General features: G+C 37.8%; 2 protein-coding genes across 5 annotated transcripts; one reads left to right on the top strand and one right to left on the bottom strand.

The window, feature by feature from the left end:
- The first annotated feature begins 236 nt into the window (after window positions 1-236).
- Window positions 237-16,353, top strand: LOC128672781 (ubiquitin carboxyl-terminal hydrolase 10-A-like). 4 transcript variants are annotated; one of them, XM_053750174.2, is made up of 12 exons: window positions 240-393; window positions 506-525; window positions 1,096-1,171; window positions 2,932-3,061; window positions 3,548-5,587; window positions 5,902-6,097; window positions 6,473-6,716; window positions 7,963-8,070; window positions 8,575-8,742; window positions 9,085-9,292; window positions 9,735-9,873; window positions 10,137-16,353. In XM_053750174.2, the coding sequence occupies exons 5-12, from the start codon at window positions 3,631-3,633 to the stop codon at window positions 10,267-10,269; spliced, it is 3,153 nt and encodes a 1,050-aa protein (XP_053606149.1). In that variant the 5' UTR covers window positions 240-393; window positions 506-525; window positions 1,096-1,171; window positions 2,932-3,061; window positions 3,548-3,630; the 3' UTR covers window positions 10,270-16,353. The 4 variants fall into 4 exon arrangements, with proteins under 4 accessions (XP_053606146.1, XP_053606149.1, XP_053606148.1 ...); XM_053750173.2 differs by lacking the exon at window positions 1,096-1,171 and adding an exon at window positions 685-777; XM_053750172.2 differs by lacking the exon at window positions 1,096-1,171.
- Window positions 14,788-23,139, bottom strand: LOC128672782 (sodium-dependent nutrient amino acid transporter 1-like). Its single transcript, XM_053750175.2, has 12 exons — window positions 23,008-23,139; window positions 22,862-22,930; window positions 21,773-22,016; window positions 20,960-21,164; window positions 20,251-20,389; window positions 19,806-19,934; window positions 19,233-19,458; window positions 18,659-18,771; window positions 18,104-18,229; window positions 17,516-17,713; window positions 16,959-17,090; window positions 14,788-16,567 (listed from the first exon to the last, which is right to left on the bottom strand). Exons 1-12 carry the CDS (start codon window positions 23,020-23,022, stop codon window positions 16,544-16,546), a joined length of 1,620 nt encoding a protein of 539 aa, XP_053606150.1. The 5' UTR covers window positions 23,023-23,139; the 3' UTR covers window positions 14,788-16,543.
- Window positions 23,140-23,256: the final 117 nt, after the last annotated feature.

Genomic DNA, 23,256 nt, shown 5'->3' with positions numbered 1-23,256 from the left:
TATCCAGGCTAAAATTAATGTAAGATTGAAACATTTTCTTAAATATTTAAAAGTATATAAAATTGAAATAAGTACAAAGGTAGAACAAAACGCAGAATGTCGATTTGTTTATGCTTCTATGTTTCCGGTAAAAACCAAGAACCAATCGAAGTTGTTTGTGACTCTATGGTTAGTCTCAATAATGGACTCTTATTGGCTGAAATCCATGTAGTTAAAAATGGCGCGGCTTTTGTCACATCCTGTTTTGTGTTGGGACTTGGGTGAGTGCATGGCCTCGACGTTGATCCCGTTCCAAGATTTTTAATTACAACGCCGCTACTGTATATATGTAATATTATCGGCGATAAATTTCGTGATGGTGTTCCCTAAAAGGCCATGGCTTTGATGGAAACGGTAAGCATTGCACAAATACTGAATATTCTTGTGAAAAATTTGTTTGGCTTTTGTTTCTTGTTTTGGTGATTTTGAAACTGGCCATTTCATTAGAAAAAATATCTCTTTCCAGAAATTGTGTGCACGTGGGAGGTAAGTGTTAATAGTTTTCATTATATCAATGGTGTCCAGTTTTGGGTTGGCACAATTATAATCACCAAAAAGTTGATTTGTCAATACTCTGATGGCACCCGGCAACTGAGCGTTGTTACGCCATCTTATAGTCCTCCAAATGTTACGCATATTTTGCAGCTTTGCGTTATTACAAGAGAGAATTAGAGGCTGAAAATCATGCTATAATCGAAAGGGATTCCGATGGATGCATATTCCATGAACAGGTTCTAGGTATGTCAATTTCACTATTGCATTCCATGACTTGACAAACCACATGTGCATAGATGGTTTTGTTATTGTTATTTTGTCGGTTCAAATGCTATTGCATAATATATTTGCACGGTAGTGGACCGCTATATGTAAGAATAGTTTATTTTGTTGCAATGTTTGAATGGACCTACAAAGCTCATGTAAAAGTCCCGACCGATATATACATAACCTATAATTTTGACAGGCTGCAATGAAGTCCAATGTTCAAATGAAATTAAATGACACTTGTGTCCATTTTGCAGCTCAATTCAAGGTTACTTTTTAATAATAACTTTCCAGCTCCCAGCTGATCTGAAGTGATGATAGTGTATGTGTATGGAATGACAATAAAACATAATTATATAGCTAAGTTCAGGTAATATTTTCAACTTGAATTCCTAATTACTATTACATGGCACTTTCAATCCTTACTATGTACTGTGCCTATATAGTGCCTACATAAATGTTTTAATTGTTGCTTAAAAATCGTTTGTTAATTTCTTCCTACAGATGATCATCATAAGATGTATTGAAATTGAAAATTACAGTTAATGATGAAATAGCTTGTGTATGCAACCTGTGTGGTTTTATTTTTATTTACTTATAAAAACCTGTAAAATAGTGATATTTTGTAGTGAAAACTGAATTAAACATTCCACTTTTTGATTTAGAGCAAAATATTGTTACATTTTACTGACATACTTAACTCAATGACTTGCAATATTACTTGCAGTCAAACCTTATAATATATTTGAGGAAAATATTAATTTTTGTGTGTCCTAACTCATCATTTATGTGCCAAAGTTTGATAAGATACTGTACATGATTAGCCAAAGATTCCTTGAAAAATTGTCATTGTGAAAATTGTTGCAATGATTTGAAGTTTGGCTAATATTAGGCAGCACAAAAAATTGTTTGGGGGACAGTCAGTAATTTGTTTATTGTTATGTTGTGAGAGTCTAATAAAAACCAAACTTTTGTCCTTGTCTCTAGGAATTCACTTTGAGCATGGCTCTATGTTTGTATAGAAAATACACCAGAGACTTCCTTTATTAGAAACACCAGTGAAAGAAATATTTTAATGAGAACGCTTTTAAAAATATGACAAAAATAAAATCACACATTCTTGGACTCATCCAAACATTCCGTGCTAAGTGATATTCTATTATAATGGTGGTCGAGTTTAATTTAATATTTTATTAAATTGACATTCCAACCAACTTTAAATCTTCGTGTAATGATCCAGGAGTCATTGTTACAATCTATGGATGATCAGAATAATCTTAAATATGTAATTTATTTTATCTTGAACATACATATTATTTTTTAATTTTCTGACCTAGTCATCCATTGGAGGAAAAAAATAAACAACTCATTATGTCAATGATAATGTTGTTTTAAGTGTGTTACAGTAGAATTATTAAGTTTTTAGTCACCTTATATTATAAAAATAAATAAATAACAAATAGCTATAAAAATATTCCCAATTTGAACGGCATGTAAATACTTTTATAAGGTTACTTCAAGCTTTGCTCAGGGCTTCATACCTCTGATACTTTTGTGATTTAAAGTATCATATGGTTACATTTTATGTGTGCGACATCCATCATACTTTTTTGCATGAGAGAGTGACAAATTAGTGTTCATGTTTATAATGTTTAAAACATGTTTTTAAAATAAATATATATATATATATATATAATGTTCGTCGGATAATACAATTGGTTGCCTTCCCTCCTCGAATGATGTTTGACAGCAGATTTAAATTTCAAAATTATACCTCTATATATAATTTGATTGGTGCTAGCAAAATTGATGGCAATGTTTTTCTATGCAGAATGTTATGTATTGTGTGTGGATAGAGAAAGCTGATAAGAGGAATGAAAACTTTTTTTATGTGTAAAATTTAATATGATTCTTTTCTCACTATATTAGATAGAATGAAATTCACTTTCTTCTTGTTCATAAATAAGTTAATGCATACAGAGTATGTTTTATCGTGATTGTACTTTACTGTATTTGACATTAATAGAATGTCTTCTGATCAGCTTTAAGTTATGGAAATGACCATCTATGTCGCATGGTGGAAGACTGTTGGCTGTTAGGACATTGCTAAACTTGTGTGGCGTGTTTCAGGAATATGAGTTCCTTGACTTATCAGATGTGAAAGAAGCGGAACGGAGTAGCCTGCAGTGCGCACTGTTCAAGCGGAAGACTGACACTTCGGCGTACGTGGCCAGTGTCGGTTGGACTGACCCTGCTGTAGGTATGTGACTATTTTAATAGCTTTCATTTAGTTTCACCTGTCCTATCTGTTATCAAATTTGGCAAGTTAAATTTCACCAACTTCAGCTTGTCTCCTATATAGTATACCATGTTTTTCCAGTTCCTTATTATTATGATTAGTATGAGGAAATTGTGCTCTTAGGATTGCCTCCAACAAGGGAATTCCTGAACAGGTTACTGCACAGACATATACAATGTCTGTGCAGTATGTGTGTGCAGTTAAATGTGTTGAGTGGAACAAAATCTTATGATGACAATAAAAGCTAACTGTGTTATAGGTATAACCGGTGTCAGATTTTAGTTCAGTTATAAGGATATAAACGCACTCAGCGCTTACAACAGAGCTAAAGATTACTTTCCACTTTACAGAAACAGCCAAAATCTTGTTATTTTTTATTTAATGAGTGAATATTGTTACTTTACTGTAACTTCCAATGTGTAATATAATTTGTCTGGGGCGGATCAGATATTTCATCGTGTTCGTCGAGCACGGCCGGCGCGCCGACCGTGTCCAGCAGCCTGGACAGCCTGTCGGGCGGCGAGTGCGAGATGGCGCCCCACTCGCCGGCGCGCGCGGGCGCCCCGCCGCCCCCGCCGCCCTACGCGCCGCCCCCGCACTACCCGCCGCAGCCCCACCAGTGGCCCGTCGCGCCGCCCAACGTCTACGTCAGCCAGGTCACCGCAAACGTCAACGTGCACGGCTATATGGGACAGTACTACCAGCCGCCGCAGCCGCAGTACGCGCCGCCGCCCGTCGAGCGCACCGCGCGCCCGCACCGCCGCGAGCGACGCAACAAACGCGCGCCCTCGCCGCCCTCGCAACCTCCCCCGTACTACGTCCAGTACCCGCAGTACTACCCCGCCGCGCAAGCCCAAGGCGCTCCTCTCTACCATCTCCCCATGTACCAACCTGTCGTGTACGGCCCGTACGCACACCCTCCGTACTATTACTCTGAGTACCCCATGCAAGTTGAAGGGGAAGCTGATAAAGGACCAGAGGAATACCCTCAGGAGGTCGTTATGGAACAGGAAGCGGTCGACGCATACTACGCCGGCGCGCACTACACTTACGGCCCGCCAGTTGAGGGCGGAATGGAGTACATGCCGCCGATATACTTGCCCCCGCCCGCTCACCCACCGCCCTTGCCGATCCCGCAGCCTCCGCCGCACCAATCTACACCTCATCAGTTCAATGTACACGCCAAGAACTTTGTTCAAGGCCAAAATCACAAACCGTATGCACCTCCAGAAAATAAGCCTCAGGAGCAGAAACCTCCTGTGGCTACGGCATCGGCGTCCGCCGTGACGGCTGCTGTGGAAGCTTTGCCCATCAAAGACCTAAAAATTACTAGTAAAGGGCCCAGCAGTCCGAAACAAACTGACCGTCCAGTTGAAATTAATCAAAATAAGCCACCTACCCCAACAGAGAAAGTATCTCCTGCACCAAAACCGGAAGTAACAAAATTGGCTTGGGTGCCCAATGAAAATAAAGTGCAGGACCCTGCAACTAATACTACTCAAGCAGCAAAGTCTTTTCCTCCCATAGCGTCGGCTAACACGATCGCCACCACTGCGGCTAAAGTACAGCCGACTATCAGCAAACCTACGAAAGGCCCCGCCCCGCCTTTTACTGGAGGCAAGCAGCCACCAAAGCCTTCTGTACCACAGACAGTTGTCCCAGTCCAGCAGGCTGCATCAACGCCAAAAGCACCATTTGGAAATAGACAGAAACGCGAAGGCACCGCAAACCGATCGCCGTCAAACGAGGCAGCTGAATCTGAAAGGACCACCGTCCCAGCTGAACATGCCAAGCGTGAGCCGCCTCTACCGCCGAGTAAGGCGCCAATGCCTATATCCATAACGCTGCATTCACAAGGCCAGCCGTTGATCGTGACAAATAAATCGCCATTCGGCCATTCGAGGAAAGCCGCGGTGGCTCCTGAACCGCCGCCGGTGCCGCAGCCTCCCCCTCCCGCGCCGACAGCCTCTGATTTCCCTCCCCCGCCCACTCCTAGAAACCGCGGGGAGCCTGTTCCTCCGCCAGTAGTGCAACCGCAACCGCAGCCAGCTCCTGGTAAATCATGGGCGAGTTTATTCTCAAGCAAGACCTCCATAACGACTTCAACGCCGCCGCCGCCTGCGCCCGTGACTGAAGAGCCGTCGAGTCCGACTACGACTGCTCCTATTGCAGCGCCAAACGTTCAGAAACCTGTAGCTAAGGTGCCCCCTTTTGATGCATCTCCTCTACAAGCTACTGTCGTCGATAAAACATCTCCCACACCGCGTCCGCCGACCACTACAGCCGCGCCAACTATTTCCTATTCTGAAAAGACTTCAGTAAACGCTGTCAGTAATGCTTCAACGCCAACGCCTGCACCAAAGACTCCGCCCAGCAGCCAAGCGCCTTCAGAGCCACGCGAGGTGCCCATTCAAAAAGAACCGACACAAACATTGCCCGTACCGCCGTCTCCATTCAGCGACGACCCTATTTCTTACAGGATGGGAGGTAAATATAATGTTATTATTGATTTTGTTAACATTTCCACATAACAAACATACTCAAAGTGCCTCCTCCTCCACAGTTGGTCTTTCACTGGTAGACCTCACTGAATGGCTATAAAACAAGTGCACCACTACACCTACGAAGGTGCGTTCAAATGTTAGATTTATTTTATGAATTTTAAAAAAATAAGGGATAAATTAATCAATATTCCTCATAAATTAGTGGTGGGGAACTTGCCATCCATAGTTTATATTAGGCACTAAATCTTTACTGTAAAATTTTAAACTTACGTATGATTTTGATGCTAAAATTTTCAGAATTCTTGGCGAAATACCAACTGGATAATAGGCCAGTGTCCCTCTTGCCGCGTGGGCTGACCAATCGCTCGAACTACTGCTATGTGAACTCGATCCTGCAGGCGCTCATTGCTTGCCCGCCCTTCTACAATCTGCTGAAGGCGCTGCCGTACCAGATGCGACGCGGGAAGTCGAGCACTCCTGTTATTGATTCCTTGTAAGTATTATCAATATTTAATGTTTGATTATTATTTATTTGTTAAAAATATTTTACTTTAATTAACCTAGTTTTCTCTTGCGGTAATAATTAAACATAAAAACTACGCAATATGTCGCATGGGCGTCGATAGTATGTAGGAGCCACAAAGCATCATTTATTCTTGCAATATTCAGGTCAGGCGTTTGTCTGTATGAACGCAATAAACTCAACAACTAATGGACGGTTTTTTGTGAGGTTTTCACCAATATTTAGTGTGTATTGGAAGGTTTACGTGTATTATTTCTTATGGTTGTACTCGAGCAAAGACGGGCCGCTAGTCTCCAATAAATCAATGTTGTTTTTAAAAATATTGAAAATGAATGAAATTTTCAGAGTGGAGCTATGCTACGAGTTCAGTCCGTTGGCGGGCGGGCCCCAGGCGCCGCGCGGACGCGGGCCCCGCGTGGACGGGCCCGGGCCCCCCAGCGTGCCCGCGGGCCCGCCGCTGGAGGGCGGCGCCGGCCTCCGCGTGCTGCGGGCCTTGAGGCCCTTCCCCGGCTCACAGGAGGGCCGCCAGGAGGACGCCGAGGAGTTCCTCGGATGTCTCTTGAATTCGCTCAATGACGAGATGCTTGAGGTAAATCTGCCACTGTATAAAATAATGATACAAGTATTTATTACAAAATAAAAATAAAATATGGCGACAAATTGAGATCCTTCTTTTTTTGAAGTCAAAATGTGATGTTACAAGTTTTTATTGTAGTCAAGAGAAATTGTGTTACATTCGTTCCGTTATATAATAAACCGTTCTTGATAGCAGCCCATCTTGGGTGCACCAGATACCATGATCAGTCCTCATATTTGGGAACCATTTTAATCAATTCACTTAACCCTTTCACCGCCAGAGTCGGATTAATCCGACCAATGTTATCGTGTCCATTTCGCCTAGGTCGTATATATCCAACAAAATAGCTGTTTGTTTTTAGTGGCTTTTCCGACTTGTCATGTTTTATATTGTATATAAATGATTGATATTGATAGATGAAAACGTCATGTTTTATACAAATGATTGCTTTATGTAATATATCTTCATATATTACATAAAGCAATCATTTGTAATGTCGTACACTTTTGGCTCGTATTAAAAAGCCATAAAATTAAGAAGTTAGGTGAAATAACTGATAATATTCTCTTGTACTCGTAATTGCATAGGTGCCAAACGCCCGCGTCGGAAAAATCCGACACTAGTGTCAGGACATTCTTCAAAGAGTAATAACGTGTAAAAAATATGTACATCAAAGCAGTTCTCTTAATATTGACTTATTCATAGAACAACAAATAAATTAATTACTAATAAATATTTCTTTACAATAGTTCTACATAGTTTTATTAAATTCTTTTGAAAATAAGCAAATTCGACAATTGTGAATGGATAGTGTTTCCATCCCTAGATGACATGTTACGAATATCATTGCGTCAGTCATAAACGTACGACTGAATTATTATGTAAGTTTGTTATTATATATATTTGTTATTGGGAAATTAAAACAAGATTTCTGGACTGATTTTATATTGAGAATTAATAAATCATTAACAATATTCAATGGCTTTGCATTCAATTCTTTCTACTACCAAAAGTAAAAAAAATGTTGCCCTGGGTTTAAGCACAGATTGTTAATTAACATCGCGCTGCAACAAATTTCGATATTATTTATCGATATTTAAATAGGTAAATTACATACAACCCTCTTTGTAGTAGGTATTTTTTCTGTTGTACTGAGCTGGGCGCTGGGGGCACGATAGCTGATAAAATGCCAAGTGGTTAATAGGTTAAACATTGACATCTATTATATTTTAATTAATAGTTTATTTATCTATTCCAGTTGATGAAATTAGTGGAGCCAGAGGAGTCCAAGGACGCTGCAGGGCAACCTAATGGTGTCGTAGCCTCAGAGCAGCTGGAGGAAGATGATGATGATGATGAGTGGAAGGTATCGTAATGTTCTTATTGATGTGTTGTCTGTTATAACCAGTGTTTTGAATTTATTGGATCAAATTAGTTGAAATTTGGTAAGATGTGTAAACACATATTTGTAGAATAAATAATATTTTTTCAAATAAGGGTGATTTTCGGGGAGTAAATTAGGAAATTCTATTACTTACTCATTAATTTGAAAAAAAATTGGATTAATGGTGCTAGTTTGAAAAAAATACGAAATATAAGTATAAGAATTCTATAAATTGTATGTAACCTTTCACGCGAGTTCAACATGCACTTGACCGGTTATATATAACTAGCTGCGCCCTGGGGTTTCGCTTCCGTGAATCCGGGAATTTCTAGATAAAACGTACCCTATGTATTATTACAGGTAATTTTCTGCCCATGTACCAAATTTCCTAACAATCGGTCTAGGTAATAAACAATACTTTCGCATTTATAATATGAGTCGGCATCTTTCTTATCAGTGTTCTATATGTGGATGCGCACTGCGCAGGTGATGGGCCCGCGCAACCGCGGCGCGGTGGAGCGACGCTGGGCCGCGCGGCGCACGCCGGTGGCGGACGTGTTCCGCGGCCGCACGCGCGTGCGCCTCACGCGCGCGCTGCACCACGACGTCACCGACGCTGTGCAGCCCTTCTTCACGCTGCAGCTCGACATCGAGGTACGCTTGTGCCTCACGTGGCTTGCCTCATGTCAATTTCCAACGGTTATAGTTATTTTTCCGAGATGATAGTATCGAGTATGCAATATTTCAAGAAGATCGGTTGATTGTGTAGAATGTAAAGAAATAACAAACGAACAAACTTACTCTCGCATTTATAATATTAGGATAATGGTATATAAAAAACCTTTTATAATATTTTGGATTGGACATATTTTTTTTTACTGAATGGATTTTAATTAAATTCGATGAAAGAATAAAACTGATTATTTTCCAAAAGAATAAAGCCCCGGACCACCGTTGACTACAACGATGAATATAGTTGTCCCGCACCCGTTGCAGCGCGCGAGCAGCGTGAAGGAGGCGCTGGAGCTGCTGGCGAACAAGGACGCGCTGGAGGGCGAGGCGGAGGCCTGGCAGCAGCTGTCGCTGGAGCAGCTGCCGGTGGCGCTGCTGCTGCATCTCAAGTGTTTCCAGCTCGACCCCGACTCGCACACCGCCAAGATCGTCAAGAACGTCGACTTCAGCATCGACCTCAAGATTGATCAAAGTTTGTGTTTGTTGCTATATTATGTGAAATGACGAAAGTTTTGTATCAAACTGAACTGTAGACTTGACTCCGTTAAGAAACAGGATAGAGCGAATGTTTTGTCTCTTATCGTGTGCCCGGTTTATCTTACCGCCTTTATTGAGGTAAACCAGGAAGTTATATAGAAATATATATCTCTTTTGGCAATGTTAACTCCTCAAAACTTTTTTAGATTTGGTAGCAAGGATGAATATTTACTTATTATTATTACGATTACAAAATGTCTACATATTATTTTAAATAATACTTCTTTTTTTATTGAAATGATGCTTATTATTTTTCGTCTCTGAAAAGTGTTGACAAACAATCATCACTATTTGTGGACACCATATTCTGATATTTATTACCCAAATACTAAATAATTTAGTAAACCAACACTGCTAATGAGTGTGTTTAATTGCAGAAATAATGTCATCGAAAGTGAAGTATACATCCAAACAGCGGATGTACAAGCTGTTTGCAGTGGTGTACCATGAGGGAGTGGAGGCAGTCAAGGGGCACTATGTCACTGATACTTATCATGGTCAAGTTGGATGGATAAGGTAAGATATACTATGATTTCCGTAAGATGGGTTGCTGGTTTGTCGTTAATTGCAAGAACATTTTTGTAACTTGAGCAGAATCTAATATTATTAGGTTAGCAATAACCTAATAATTATTTACTGACACAATGATGCCATTTTATTTTTCGTCTCTGAACATGTAACACATGATCACTTGTAGATAAATTGAACTGAGTAATGTAAATCAATCGCCTCAAAACTTTTGTGGCTATCTTTGGATAACAATTTTTTTTTGTTTTTAGATATGATGACTCAACCGTGACCCAAGTAAGCGAGGCTCAGGTGTTAAAGCCGAAACCTCCGCGCATGCCGTACTTACTCATGTATCGGAGACATGATACTTTGCCTACGCCACATCGACCTAAACCGGAGTGAAGAACTATATTGAGTGAAACACCATGTGTGATTACTTGGGAAGTGCCTGGAATGTGCCGTGTTGTGTTTCGAAGCAATAAAACATAATGCTTATCTTAAATTCTGTTTGACATGAATTTAATAATATCGGGATTTGAACGGTTAATTTTGCACCTTTCTGTACATATTCAATAAGTTTGAAATACAACACGGTATAAAGATGTAGATTATGCGGGAAGCGACGGACGTGTGTGTAAATAAATGTTAAATATTACTTTGTGCCTCTTGGAAATTCTAATATAGTGGAACAGAATTTACGAACACCTAATCTAAGTGTATATTTGATAGTGTATAAATTATCTGGGCAGTTGGCTGTCTTGAGTGCGCGTCAGTTTTTTTGTTATGTTGCCTTAACATTCTGTGATTGTTTAAATCGGTAGCATAGATAGCGACTAGCCCTTTTCCTGATAATTTTAATGTATCATATCTGTATAGTTACATAGCATTTCACCATGTGGTTTACTTCTAAGTTTTCTTTGATGTACATACGATTTTATGTTGGTTTATGAAGTACAAAATATTGTGTTTGCTTTGTGTTTAATATTATTTGAAGTTGATTGAAAGAATTTGAAAGTTATAATTCTCAGTAGTCAAGACGATGGTAACCATGTATGATTAATGTTTAGTGTTATCAGGAGAGTTGAGACATTTGATAGTTTTGTGTGATAAAAGTATATGTTTTTCGTGACAGTGTTTAAACACATGAATATAAAGTGCTAAAAAAATGTGTATAGGGTTGTTAAAATTATGATATTGAATGTTTTGCAAAATGTCAGTATGTCCCTTCTCTCATTAAGTTATTTAACAATTTGTCTATTGGACAATATGGAATTGTGGTGTTTTATAAAGTTTAAAAAAAATGTAAAAAAATATTGTAGTGTTAATTTAAATTCTTGATACATATTATTTCTATGTTGTATAATGTTGGAACTGACATCAAATTGAAATTGTCGAATTGATGGAGCCGAAGAAAGTACAAAGAATCGTAATGTTGTGATAGTCGTGTACCGCGGTGATTTCCATACAAGTACGCGCGTACTAGGAGGAATAGTACACTGACTCGGGTTGTTGAGGGAAAAATATGTAACTTGAATTACAACTTTCCTCTTAGATGTAATCGGTAGGGTAATACAGGTTGGTTCCAGTGGGCTGTCGTCATAATGACGCCATTTTAATGACTAGAAGTCCATTGCGTCCATATATACAGCTTTTAACCATGTAAAGACTACATGTATAGTTATAATGTTTAAACTAGTTTTTTACTAGTTGTCTTGTGCAGTTGGTTATATATCTGAAATGGGATTAGTATGAAAACTCATTGCCAAAATAGTATAATGAGCGTTTTGAAAAATACTTTTGCCTTCGCCATTTAGTCTTTACATGTATTCGAGAGCATATGTTAAAGGCGGGCGTCAATGTGACGCAGCCCACGATAGTGTCTCAGTGAATCGGTGCTTTGTTGACGAACTAAATTAGGCAGTGAGTGGAATGTGCCCTTTGATACTTGTGATAGGCGAGAACGGCGGACCGGACGGATCGCTTAGTTATGGTATCCAGTATAATATTGTTATTATAATGATATACTAAGTGTTAAATATAAATAGAGTATCTATTATCTCGCCGTTGGAACGTTTTGTGGAGAATGTCTGTTTTTAATATTATTCAAAATCCATCTTGAAATCTGTTTCTTTTATGTTGTGAGAGATTTGGATACGTGAAGAGTGAATTTTATTAACTATAACTGTTGCATATACTAAATTTTACAATGTAATTTATTGTGCATTGTTTTTGACTAGTGATTTCTAAGAGCATAGCTGCGCTATCTTAATCATTGTGTTGGGCGATTTGATCTCACGATAATGTTGTTTGGATTATCTGATTAAATATGGCTGTATATATCCTTCCGTAGGTGTCATTAAGGCAATACATCAATGCCTTATTAGGTATTGGAATGATTATATTTTGCTATTACAAAATTGACCAAAAAGTATAGATATCATTTCAATGTTTTTTTTTCTAAATTAAAGCTTTTCTACTTAAGGTGTTTATAAAATGCCAACACGATTTAGAAAAGTTATCTTATAATGCACTTTGGTAATGTCCATATATGATGAAGAATATTTAAGTCTTATGTAAGTCAATTTAACTATTACTATAATGAAACGAAATAGATTTAGTTTTGTATTATAGTTTCTGATTTATTACTAACTACATAACTAAGCTTTTATATGTATAACTTGGTTGTTGTTAATTGGTTTAATTGGATTGTGGGTAGGTAATAAATTTAGTTTATTAGGAAACATTTCTGGCAATAATTCGCTTTTCGTTACATTAGTATACGCCACGAAGGCGCCAAGATCAAATACATTAATTCACAAGATCTACAAACAACTTGGGCTGTCATTGGTATGCACAATGCACATGTGTAATGTCTAATCAAAGTTAACAGCTAGTCAAATGATCAGTTTGTGTTTCCCAAATTTTTAGGTTTATTTTTCTTTTGAAATAGCATAGGATATCGTAGCGAAATATTTTCTATAATTCTTTTTAAGAATTTGTACATTTGTGAAATATCCACATATATCTCATTATTCTTGTGTGCGCGAAGCTAAGTGATCAATAAATTATAATAATTAGTTGTTTACATTAGCAACCTATTTGGGCCTTCCATAGAGCTAACGAGCACTAATGTAAGATTTTTTAAGTTAGGCTATCTCATCTATTACAGCTATTGTTTTAAATAGATTATAACTTTTTACAATATGAGAGGCTTTCCTACTATTCTCGAATAACAGTCACAAAACATTAGGGTATTTACAGCGAATCATACAGGAAAAAAGATATTTGTTTCATATATTTATATTATTTTGATGACGTTTTTAATATTACGCCCACGAATATAACGAATTTACTCTTAGCTGCCATGTGGACATGCACTATAATAAGTTAACATAACTGGATTTAAATAGAACTTGCTTGCATTAAATAATTTCATAGTTTAAGAGCGTTCTTCACACAGTAAATATCTAAATAAGCTAACCTAAATACAATGCAACATTTGATTCGCGTTAATAGTTTTTAGTCATCAATACATGCAATTTGTCGTTTTCTTCATTTAGGCCAGAGAGCAAGCGGGCGTTCAGTTTTAGTCATGGCTTGTGTAGACTATGAGCGGGTTTCCGAAGGTATCAAAATGCGTCAGCACACAAGTATGTACATAGCTTTAGTATAAGGTTTACTGTATAGCAACTGCCTTAGTTAAGTTGCTTATTTATTTCATAATTGGGTTAAAATCTAACCGATCTTGGTTACGAGGAGTCGAAACTTTATATACAGGGTTACAGGTATCATACGCAAAATCTCCGAAAGACTACTTGGGTAGATCAAAACAAGCAACTTTTATTCTACGACCTTCGACGTGATTCGTGTTTTTTTTTTTTTTTTCATATAAATAAATACAATCTAATTTACGATTCTACACATCTTAACTCTATGTAATAGCCAAGCAACACGAAACAGTACAGTAGCGTTATGTAGTGGAATCGAACATATTGTTAACGTTTATAGAAACTTAAAACTAAAAAAAGTATTTTTGTGGTATTTGTTACGTTTAGACAAAAGTCGAGAACAAAAGATGTTAGTCTCTATGCGCCTTTGGAAGGTTATGCGATACCAGTAACCCTGTATATAAACAATGGTATCTTAGTGTTAATATTTTCAAACTCTATAATTGGGAATATCGAATCATACGTGCGGGAGTTAGATGATCCACAATTTTGACATATTTTCTCTGCTTGAAATAATACAAGATATCTTCAAGCGTCATATAAATGTAATTAGAAGTGAAATTATCGTTTCATTAAGCTACGACCTGTCTGATCGTAGCAGAAGTATGATGTCTCATATATTTTCTCTGCTCATACAGTATAGGTATAACACTTGTCTTAGCTATCAGTGGCATTTATAACTAGATAATGGTGTATTTTTCTTTTGCCGCATTCTTTACTTTCATATAATTATAACCTACTTTGACTTATGAATAGCATGATTCTAACGAATATTTACTTTTACATACAATTTTACCTAAATTGATTTGCTTTTCAGAATAAAGTTTTTCAATATATTCACTGCCAACCGGTAAATTGATGTTGCATTAGATTGCATAAGGAAATACACCATTGATTGATCCTATTGCAGTTGGCTGTGACATATAGCTGTTAGGACGTCGACTGGTGTCAATGCACAGCGGCCGTTCCAATTGTTTCAATCAAATGTTTCATTATTTTACACACTTTATTTTCTTATCAAAATTGATACATCTGTATAGATATACGATTTGTTACAATATGTACATTGGAATAAAAGTTTTAATCGACTAAACAGTTCCTGATATTGTTTATGGAATATGAATAGTTTGAATAAATATAATTTTAGTCTAGTTGTGCAGCTTTGCAATATCATTAATTTCGCTCAATACCAACGTCTTGGTAGATTATTTGTACTTTGTTTTTTTTTTGTCTTAAAGCGAAACTCGTCATCTTTATAAAGCCAAATGCGAAGTGAGAGATCTTAGTGTTACGCAGGCTTCTACATTCTAAACAGCAGCAGCAGTGTGTTGACTTTAAATTAGGAAATATTAAACTACCGGTGTCGGTCAATCTATTAGTTAATTAGTCGATTACCTATGTGCATGCTCTTAGGCCAGTGTACACCGCCTGTGGAACACGTGCGCTTTTTTGTTTTCAACGCTTTTACACGCGTTCTATACAAAAATAAAGCGCACGCCTTACGGAGTCTTGTGTGACCGGCCTAATTAAATATTTAATGCATAACAATAATTTATCTAAACCATAAAGAAATCATGGCAAACCATAACAATAAACAGTATTTAAATGTTTCGCGCTTTTAGATTAATATGCGCAATTTATAAATAAATATTAGATTATAAATCGAATCAAAATCAGTTTTGTGAAAAACGCTGGAGTTGAATATAATGAGAGCTTAATCCTAGTTTAAACTAAGATATATTTTAAAGAATTGTAATTTAAATGTCTGTGCAAGAACCGCTCTCTTCATGTAGTTGCACAAAATGAGTCTTGGATGTTACAAACGTGTTTGTATGCTTCTTCACGTAGTACACTTGAGATCCAAAACTTGCGTGTCGAACTGTAGAATTTATGTTAGATTACACACATCAGTCCACACTAGTCTAAAATCCCAAAAACGACTAAGACTTGAGTGGTATTTGCTAAAATTCGGTGAAATGAGTCGGAAGGCATACAATTTTCGACAAATGACTGGTGCTATTATGAGGCGAGGCCAATAAAAAAATTATCAATGCGTGATATTGAAGCTAGCAATACATAATATTAAACCAATAGTTTTTGACCCCATATCCCTGCGCCGCCATGAGTGTGCGTAATATGAACAATCATAAAGTCGCATCTAGTCCCCAAGCATACCTTGGTGCAATTAATATTTTATAGATTTATCAAAGATACATCTCACGTTACCGTTCCAAACTCTGGAAGTGTCAAATACTGTTCTTGCATGCTTTTAGATTCCGAAATAAATGTGCAATAGACTGTAAGAAATATGGTAACAGGAAAAAATGAATATGTTGGCGGTCTATCTACTTAGGTTTAATGGTGTATGTAGTAACATTAATTTTATCATTATTTTTATATGAGAGGTTCATTATTTAAGTTTCAGTTAATTTTAGTGATAAGATCCAAGGCTGTATTAATGTGGAGTGTTTTCCCCAATGAAAGATAACTTATGTATTTTGTTTTTTGAAACTATTTGATTTTAAAATGTGTAAAAAATACTCCCGTTGGTTGTAATAGACAATTACAATACAAATAAAAAAAGACGAAAAATATATAAAAATGCAGAATTATCGTAATGTGTATTGCCTATTATAATCAGCTTCCTAAGTTGTTATGTGGATAATGTGTGTATGACTAATATTACAAAATAATCCTTTATTTTGGTAACAAATTGGTGTTATGAAAATTTTGTGAATAAAATATGGTGTCATTCTGATATTAATTTTCATTTCTGCTCTGTCAGGCTCGTTGAAATAAAACTGGTCTAATGTATTGATAAATTTAATAAGCAGATTTAATAATAATAACATTATTCTATTTTCATCATGAACAATACAATATTATGAAAAACAATATTTTCTTATTCCGGGAGATATCCTTCCTGAAGGTATTATATCACTGGAATATCACTTTTCGTCACGTACAATATTCTGAAAAAAAAAAACGTAACTAAAAATTGGGACAAAACAACTGTCGTTTCTAATTATAGTCTGTTAAGAAATTTAATGAGGGCGCTGGCAACACTGGATGTTTATCAACCGATGCTCATTCTAATAGGTATTGCAATGACAAGTTCGTCAAAAGTCCGTTTCCATCGTTTGACCGATTTCAAATATAAATGTTAACTGTGGAAAGGCAAAATTTTCGACATTTAGACGACAGGATTTTAAAATCGTTAATTATTGTCCAAACTGATTAAAATCCTATCAGATTTTGAAATGAAACAAACATTAATGGCAGGACAATATCGAAACGAAAGAAAAAACTCTTCCTTCAATCTTAATAACAGAATTACTTTTTGAAAATCTAAGAAGCACGTACCCGGACTCTGATTTTGAAGACAAGATAGAAGAGCATGATGAAGATTATGGGCATTATCGTCTTGATCACCAGGAACCAGCCCGCCAGAGTGCCCGGCGCTGGCCACAGGCCCGTGCCGGTCAGGAACATCAACTAAAATGTTATTCTACGTGAAGAATAGACTTAAGGCCCTTCTAACCGCACACTAGCGCCACCATCAGGTTTTTATTCAGGTTAAATTTTATTGATTTAAGAAAATAAAAAAGAATATTCTTTACAGATTTAACCTGCTACATTGAAATCTGATTTTATATTTTTCAATCACCTACAGGAAAAAAAATAGTTTTCAATTACACGATATAGTAATAATTTATACACTGATTTTGAAAATCGGTTTCTAGACGTAAAACCATACACCATATGGCGCTATTAGATACTTCCACAAAACACTCGTATCGACTTTAACCATTATAACGCGTGAAAAACTTAAGTGCAGTAGGTCGGGGTCGGCAAATCGAGCAATCGAAATGTTTATATTACTCATATGATTTATGAATACAATATTACCAGCAACTTACCATCATAATAGGCGGAAATATGGCCCAGCAGACTCTCATGAAGACGCTGGGGTATTCCCCGACAGCGAAATAGACGTCCTCACAGAAGGTGGTTTGGCCGTAGACGAAGGTGATCACGAAGCCGACAGCCGCAGCCACCGCCACGCGCGGTCGTGTGACCGGCCACTCCATTAGGAAGTTCACGATGTATAAACCACCCTGGCAAGATAATATTTTGTGAAAAGCCTACATCATTAAGTATATAAAAATAGTTTTATTTTGTCAAAAATAATAGAATATTAAGATACGGTCGGGGGCAGATAAACCTGACCCGTCCTAAGAATCTGACTTTACAGTGAACAGCACATTGAACTAATCAAATTACCACCGTATAGAGTACAGAGCTTTATCTACTAACCAAGAATTTTTAATCTTGTCGCTTGACCAATATAACGAAAGAAAAACTGTTTATTTGGTAAGTATCTATTTCACAAAATTAGCGTATTGATTCATCTTGTAATTTCGCAAACACTAGAAGAACGGTTAACGGTAACTTTCATCATGGATGAATTTAAAGGACGCGGATAAAATCAACAGTTACATAAATACCTGTGTGCACAAGGTCATAACGCCGAGCAAACAGGACAACATACAGATAACGATGAGGAACACCCAGGTGATCTTCTGGATGGAGCGGCCCGAGAATGACGATATCATCGTCTGCACTAGCAGGGCCTGAAATATAAAACGCTATTGCAGCAATCCTTATGGAATAGCCCTACTTAATCGGACTAAATCGTATAAAATGTATAAAAAATAATGATAGCAGGATAGGGACCAACATTGTTTAAATTAGTTTCTTGCGGCATTTCTTTTCAGTAGTGGTCGTAACAGCAAGTATTTATAGCATTTTGAAAATACATTTCCGAACAATTGCATGAGGACCAACGACCGTGCGAAGTGGAGGCGAAAAAAAATACCCTGGGCTCCGACGCTCAACGGCTGGAAAGGAACCGGGAACACGCTCAGATGAGATAGAATTTGGCGAAATCACGTCCGTGCTATTCTAAAGCTACGTCACAGACAGTGTAAAAGATGTTAGTTTCAAAATAGTTCAGTCTTCATCGTTAGGATATACCTAATAAGAAAAACATAGGAACTAACACAACTGGACAGCGACAAAACGAATATGGTGAAGAAGAGCAGAGCAGACCAGAATTGGCTGCCAGGGATGCGGGCAACGTAGTCAGACCACAGGATCATTGAGGCCCCCGCTCCTGGGAACAAAAACATCTGGGAAACTATTCTCACATAACCATTCTCATAACGAAATAGTTCGATCGATTGATGCGTTTGATTTTTTAAGCGTTTGATAATTTTTAATGCAGAAACGGACACAAGCACCACCATCAAATTTTTATCAATTTATTGTCACTATTATTAATTGAAATTGATAAAAATGTGATGGTAGCGCTAGTGTGAGGGTAGCCTAGTCTCAAACCTTTAAAAAAATTGAAATAGACGAGACGAAAAGTGTAAAATTATTATATAAAATACAACTACATATTTATTCGATTTAACATTATAAGGCCGATGCAGCACATATCGTACGCGCAAGGATCGTAAGTATGAACTTGTAGTAGCGCATGCGCAGGTATGAATAACACGGACCGAATCAAATATACAATTCCATACTTTCGATAGACATTAAAAAAACATAATAAACATACATGTGTACCTCTCATAATATTAGTGCTATTGCCATAATCAGTATACAGGGCGCCGTGCGTTGCGCCAAGTATGAGCGCACTTGCCATACAACTGGTCTTGGAGACGACGAAAGCCAGCAGTGATGTGGTGCCCAGTTTGTGTTGCTGTTTGGGACAATACGCCCCCAACATGACCAGGGAACCTTGGGTCACTGTCATTTGGATGAGAGAAAATTCCACTGCCTCCCGCCATATCTACAGAGGAAATTATTGTAACATATTTTTTGTTTATGTAGACGTTTATAATCTGGGTCTTGGTCTGTTTGAATTTTGTGCATCATTCACCTCTTTCATAGAAAATATAGTAATCCAAGGTTGAACTAACACAAGTTTAATTTTCGGCAATAAATGTTCATTCATTCATTCCTTCATTCAAGTGATAAAAAAACTTAGACAAAAATCAATTGGCCTGTTGATGTATTTCTTTAATCTCTCATAGTCCTTCAACCTTGGATCCGAAATGTAAATAGGTATATCACCATTCCTAACTTATATCCAGTTGTGTGGACGAAGTTTATCATATAGGTAAGTAAATAACTTGCCGTGGTTCCTCTGAGCAGCGCGCCCCAGTCACAATCATGGAACATCTTGGATGCCCCGTCCAGTCGCATCACGCCCAGGGAGAAGGTAATCAGTGTCAAATATGACAGCACGTCTTTGAATAGCACTATCTGGTGAACAAAAGTTGGTTACCATTATTCGACCACAATGAATGTTTTGTATAATTTTTGATCTTGTGAGTACTTCGTAATTTTAGTAGAAAATTATATACTAATATAAAAAAAAACAATAATGGTAAGCGGCTTCCGGCATGTTTAAAAAAGTTCCTTCTATATAATTTATTATGACGAGAAAGGAATCTAATATCATAAACCTCCGTTGGTATTTCTTCTCAAGAGTGTTCGATCCGAATCCTAGTTTTTTTTAGTTTTCGCTATTAATTAATAGAATTGCCGTGCCGGTCCCAGGTTGGTTTTAATTGCGTACCTTCGAATAACTGTAGATGCGTTTGACAGCGATGCAGTAAATTAAGAACCAGCTGACGACGTAGTAGCAGGACAGCTCCCAGACCACGTTGCCCAGCCCGCCCTCCAAACCTGATCTCTTCAAATCCAGAACGAAATTACTGGAAAAGATACATCAGTCGTCCGTATAACTGTATGGAACCCATGCCGTAACACAACGTAATTCGTAAACACGAATGAATGAAACATATTAATATGTTATTAATAAATGCAAATGGTACCTACTATTGAAAGAGAAAAATAAAAACTTGAAATACTTATGATGTCTGTTCATTTCGAGACAACATAGTTGCCGCGCAAAAGAATTCAGGATTCTGTGCGTTTCGCACACTGCGCAGTAGGTATAGCCGTAGAAGTAGCAGCCCCTGCGTTGAAGCGGTGGTGGTGACCCAGTGGTAAAGACTGCCTGTGATCAAATTGTGCTAGATTCGAATCCTACTCATGCCATGTGAGTTAGAAATCGATACAGTTAATAATAATACTCGATAAAGGTTCTCCTTAGCCGCCCATTGGACCGCAGTGCAGAAATGAATTAATGAATGAAATGAACGATGTGATTCCGGCGAGTTATCTGAGAGGATCACGGAACAATAAAAAACTCTTTTTTTATTACTAGATATACTTTTATTATTATTTAGAGGATTTTTTATGACTATTTAGAGGATACTTACAAGAAGAAAGATTGAGCGGGTGTTTCACTTCCAGGCGATAGTTGCCGATGTCTGGCCGCGCATGGCGGTGACGCCTTCGCCGCACAGTGTAACCACGGCAAGAACGAGTGGAACGAATGCACCAACATCGCAAGCGACCACGCGCAAATCACGCTCAGTGTGAACACGCAGAAAACAGAGCTTAGTAGCATGGCCACGCCGACTCCTGAGCGGTAGATGTGAATATGTTTATGTAAGTAACTGATTATACCTCTTTAAGTATATGAATTTAAAATAAGCGTATTGAAAATTTATAGTATACTGTTTAAAGTCGATAATATCATGTAATTTATATCTTTCATATCCGCATTTTCCCGTTTTCGTTAGGGGCTGTGACCCATAACAGTCATAATAAATAATAACTTTAACATTTTGAAGATTCGGCTGTTATTTTACAACTGACTAATGAATGGATGACGTACGAGGCGATCATAGGACATCAATGGGAGGATATCCACTCCATAGTTATACATTAATTAAACTGTAAGTGGACTATATCTGTACATAGGAGATATTAAAGAACAATAATTATACGGGTAGTCCCATAAACATATAAAATATTTTTTAATTTCTTTTGTCTCTTTGTTCACGTATCACGCCGAAACTACTGCATGAAATTGGATGTGGTTTGCACAGTTGTATAGCGGATAGTATAACATCTGGTATAGGATGCTTAAAACCCGAGATATTAACAGATATGATCGGACGCACGAGATAAACTCGGGAGAAGCCGCGGGCAAAAGCTAGTGACAAATAAACATATAGAAAAGTAACCTCTAGCCATAGGCGCAAGATCCCAACAATTCAATAGGCTCTTCTTCGTGACAACTCCCATTGCCAGCTCCAGGTAAAACATGGGGTAACCGACGAACATGCTGAAGACGTTGTAGAGGAATATGAAGGGCAGCAGTCGCGACAGGTCGTGGATGTAAGGGTGCCACCACACTTGCGTGATGCCGATGCAGGAGGACATCACTAGTTGACGGTACGATATGTTGTTCGACCAACGGTCTGGTACCTGAAATATTTTTATTTTATTTCAAACCAGTCATACTCGTATGTTTTGTATACTTACTTGTATTGTACCTTGTTATACCTACTACTAAGTACTACAAAAATATATAAAAACTGTAACGGTAAGCTTTCCTGGTATGATAGGGACCAACACTGACTAAACGAGTTACTTTCGACATTTTTTGGGAGCAGTGGTCGTTCCGAAATTCCAGTAGTATGTAGCCTTTTGATAATTACTATACTATACTTGACGTAAACCTGCCTGCCTTTGGTTTTGAAAAGTGCCCCAGACAAAATGAACGAAACAAACGCATTTGTTATTTATACTAACACAGTTCGCGTGGTAAGACGCCAGGGTTGGCGCAATAAATCGCTGTATGTTCGAAAACGTATGAGTTGGATTGTGTGGCAGACCGTCGTCGGCCTCAGGCGGACGGCAACCCTTTGGTAAATCATTGACGGTGAGCCCAATTTCAGAGTAAGACACATAGAGAGTGACCGTACAATACTATTATAGTATGCCGAAAGTCCATAAGCATCAAGTAAATAGTACAGGCAACGATCAGGCATAAGTTTTATTATTAAATATATTAGGATTTGTCATACAGATTGCGAGCAACCCCCAAAGATCTGTAGATCGATGCTATATTTTATAACAAATACATATATAGATAAACATCCAAGACCCGGGCCAATCAGAAAAATATCATTTTCCATCATGACCCGACCGGGGATGGAACCCGGGAGCTCTCGGTTCAGAGGAAAGCACTTTACCACTGCGCCACCGAGGTCGTCAAAATTTAATGTGTATGGTACTCAAAAAATATAAAATGTACAAGTGTGTCTTACCAGTGGACTGTCATCAGACGACACAGTATCCACATCAGCCGAGCGAGAGGCAGATTTTGATCGAGTACTCTAAAAAATAAATCACAATTTCAGAAATCTCCATTTGGTTTTACGTGTAAAAATATGTGTAAGGAAAGTGTACTTACTTCGCTCTCACTCATTATAAAACGTAGTAACAAACGTAAATATATTAAAACACAAATAATTCGTTTAACAAACTCGCGTCTAAATAAGTCAAATTGATGTACAGAAGAATACTTGACAACTTGCAACAAGCAAGAAGTATAGGTGTGTACGTTTAAATAAATCACAAAAACAAATTAAGACTGCTTTCCACTCGCGCGCGGGGCACCTTTCTATATCACCATGGAATTAGTAGGTACCTACTCCGTAAA

The sequence above is a fragment of the Plodia interpunctella genome, chromosome 10 (genome assembly GCF_027563975.2).
Source record: "Plodia interpunctella isolate USDA-ARS_2022_Savannah chromosome 10, ilPloInte3.2, whole genome shotgun sequence".
Taxonomy (NCBI): Eukaryota; Metazoa; Arthropoda; class Insecta; order Lepidoptera; family Pyralidae; genus Plodia; species Plodia interpunctella.
This window is presented reverse-complemented; position numbering and strand designations above follow the sequence as displayed.

What these genes read in the sequence shown, in the direction of transcription:
- LOC128672782 (XM_053750175.2), bottom strand. An exon ending in CGTCTGATGACAGTCCACTG is followed by an intron (nt 22,017 to 22,861) that starts GTAAGACACACT and finishes AAAATATTTCAG; the next exon opens with GTACCAGACCGTTGGTCGAA. An exon ending in GCATCTACAGTTATTCGAAG is followed by an intron (nt 19,935 to 20,250) that starts GTACGCAATTAA and finishes TTTGTTCACCAG; the next exon opens with ATAGTGCTATTCAAAGACGT.
- LOC128672781 (XM_053750171.1), top strand. An exon ending in ATGATGATGATGAGTGGAAG is followed by an intron (nt 8,071 to 8,574) that starts GTATCGTAATGT and finishes CGCACTGCGCAG; the next exon opens with GTGATGGGCCCGCGCAACCG. An exon ending in GGTCAAGTTGGATGGATAAG is followed by an intron (nt 9,874 to 10,136) that starts GTAAGATATACT and finishes TTTTGTTTTTAG; the next exon opens with ATATGATGACTCAACCGTGA.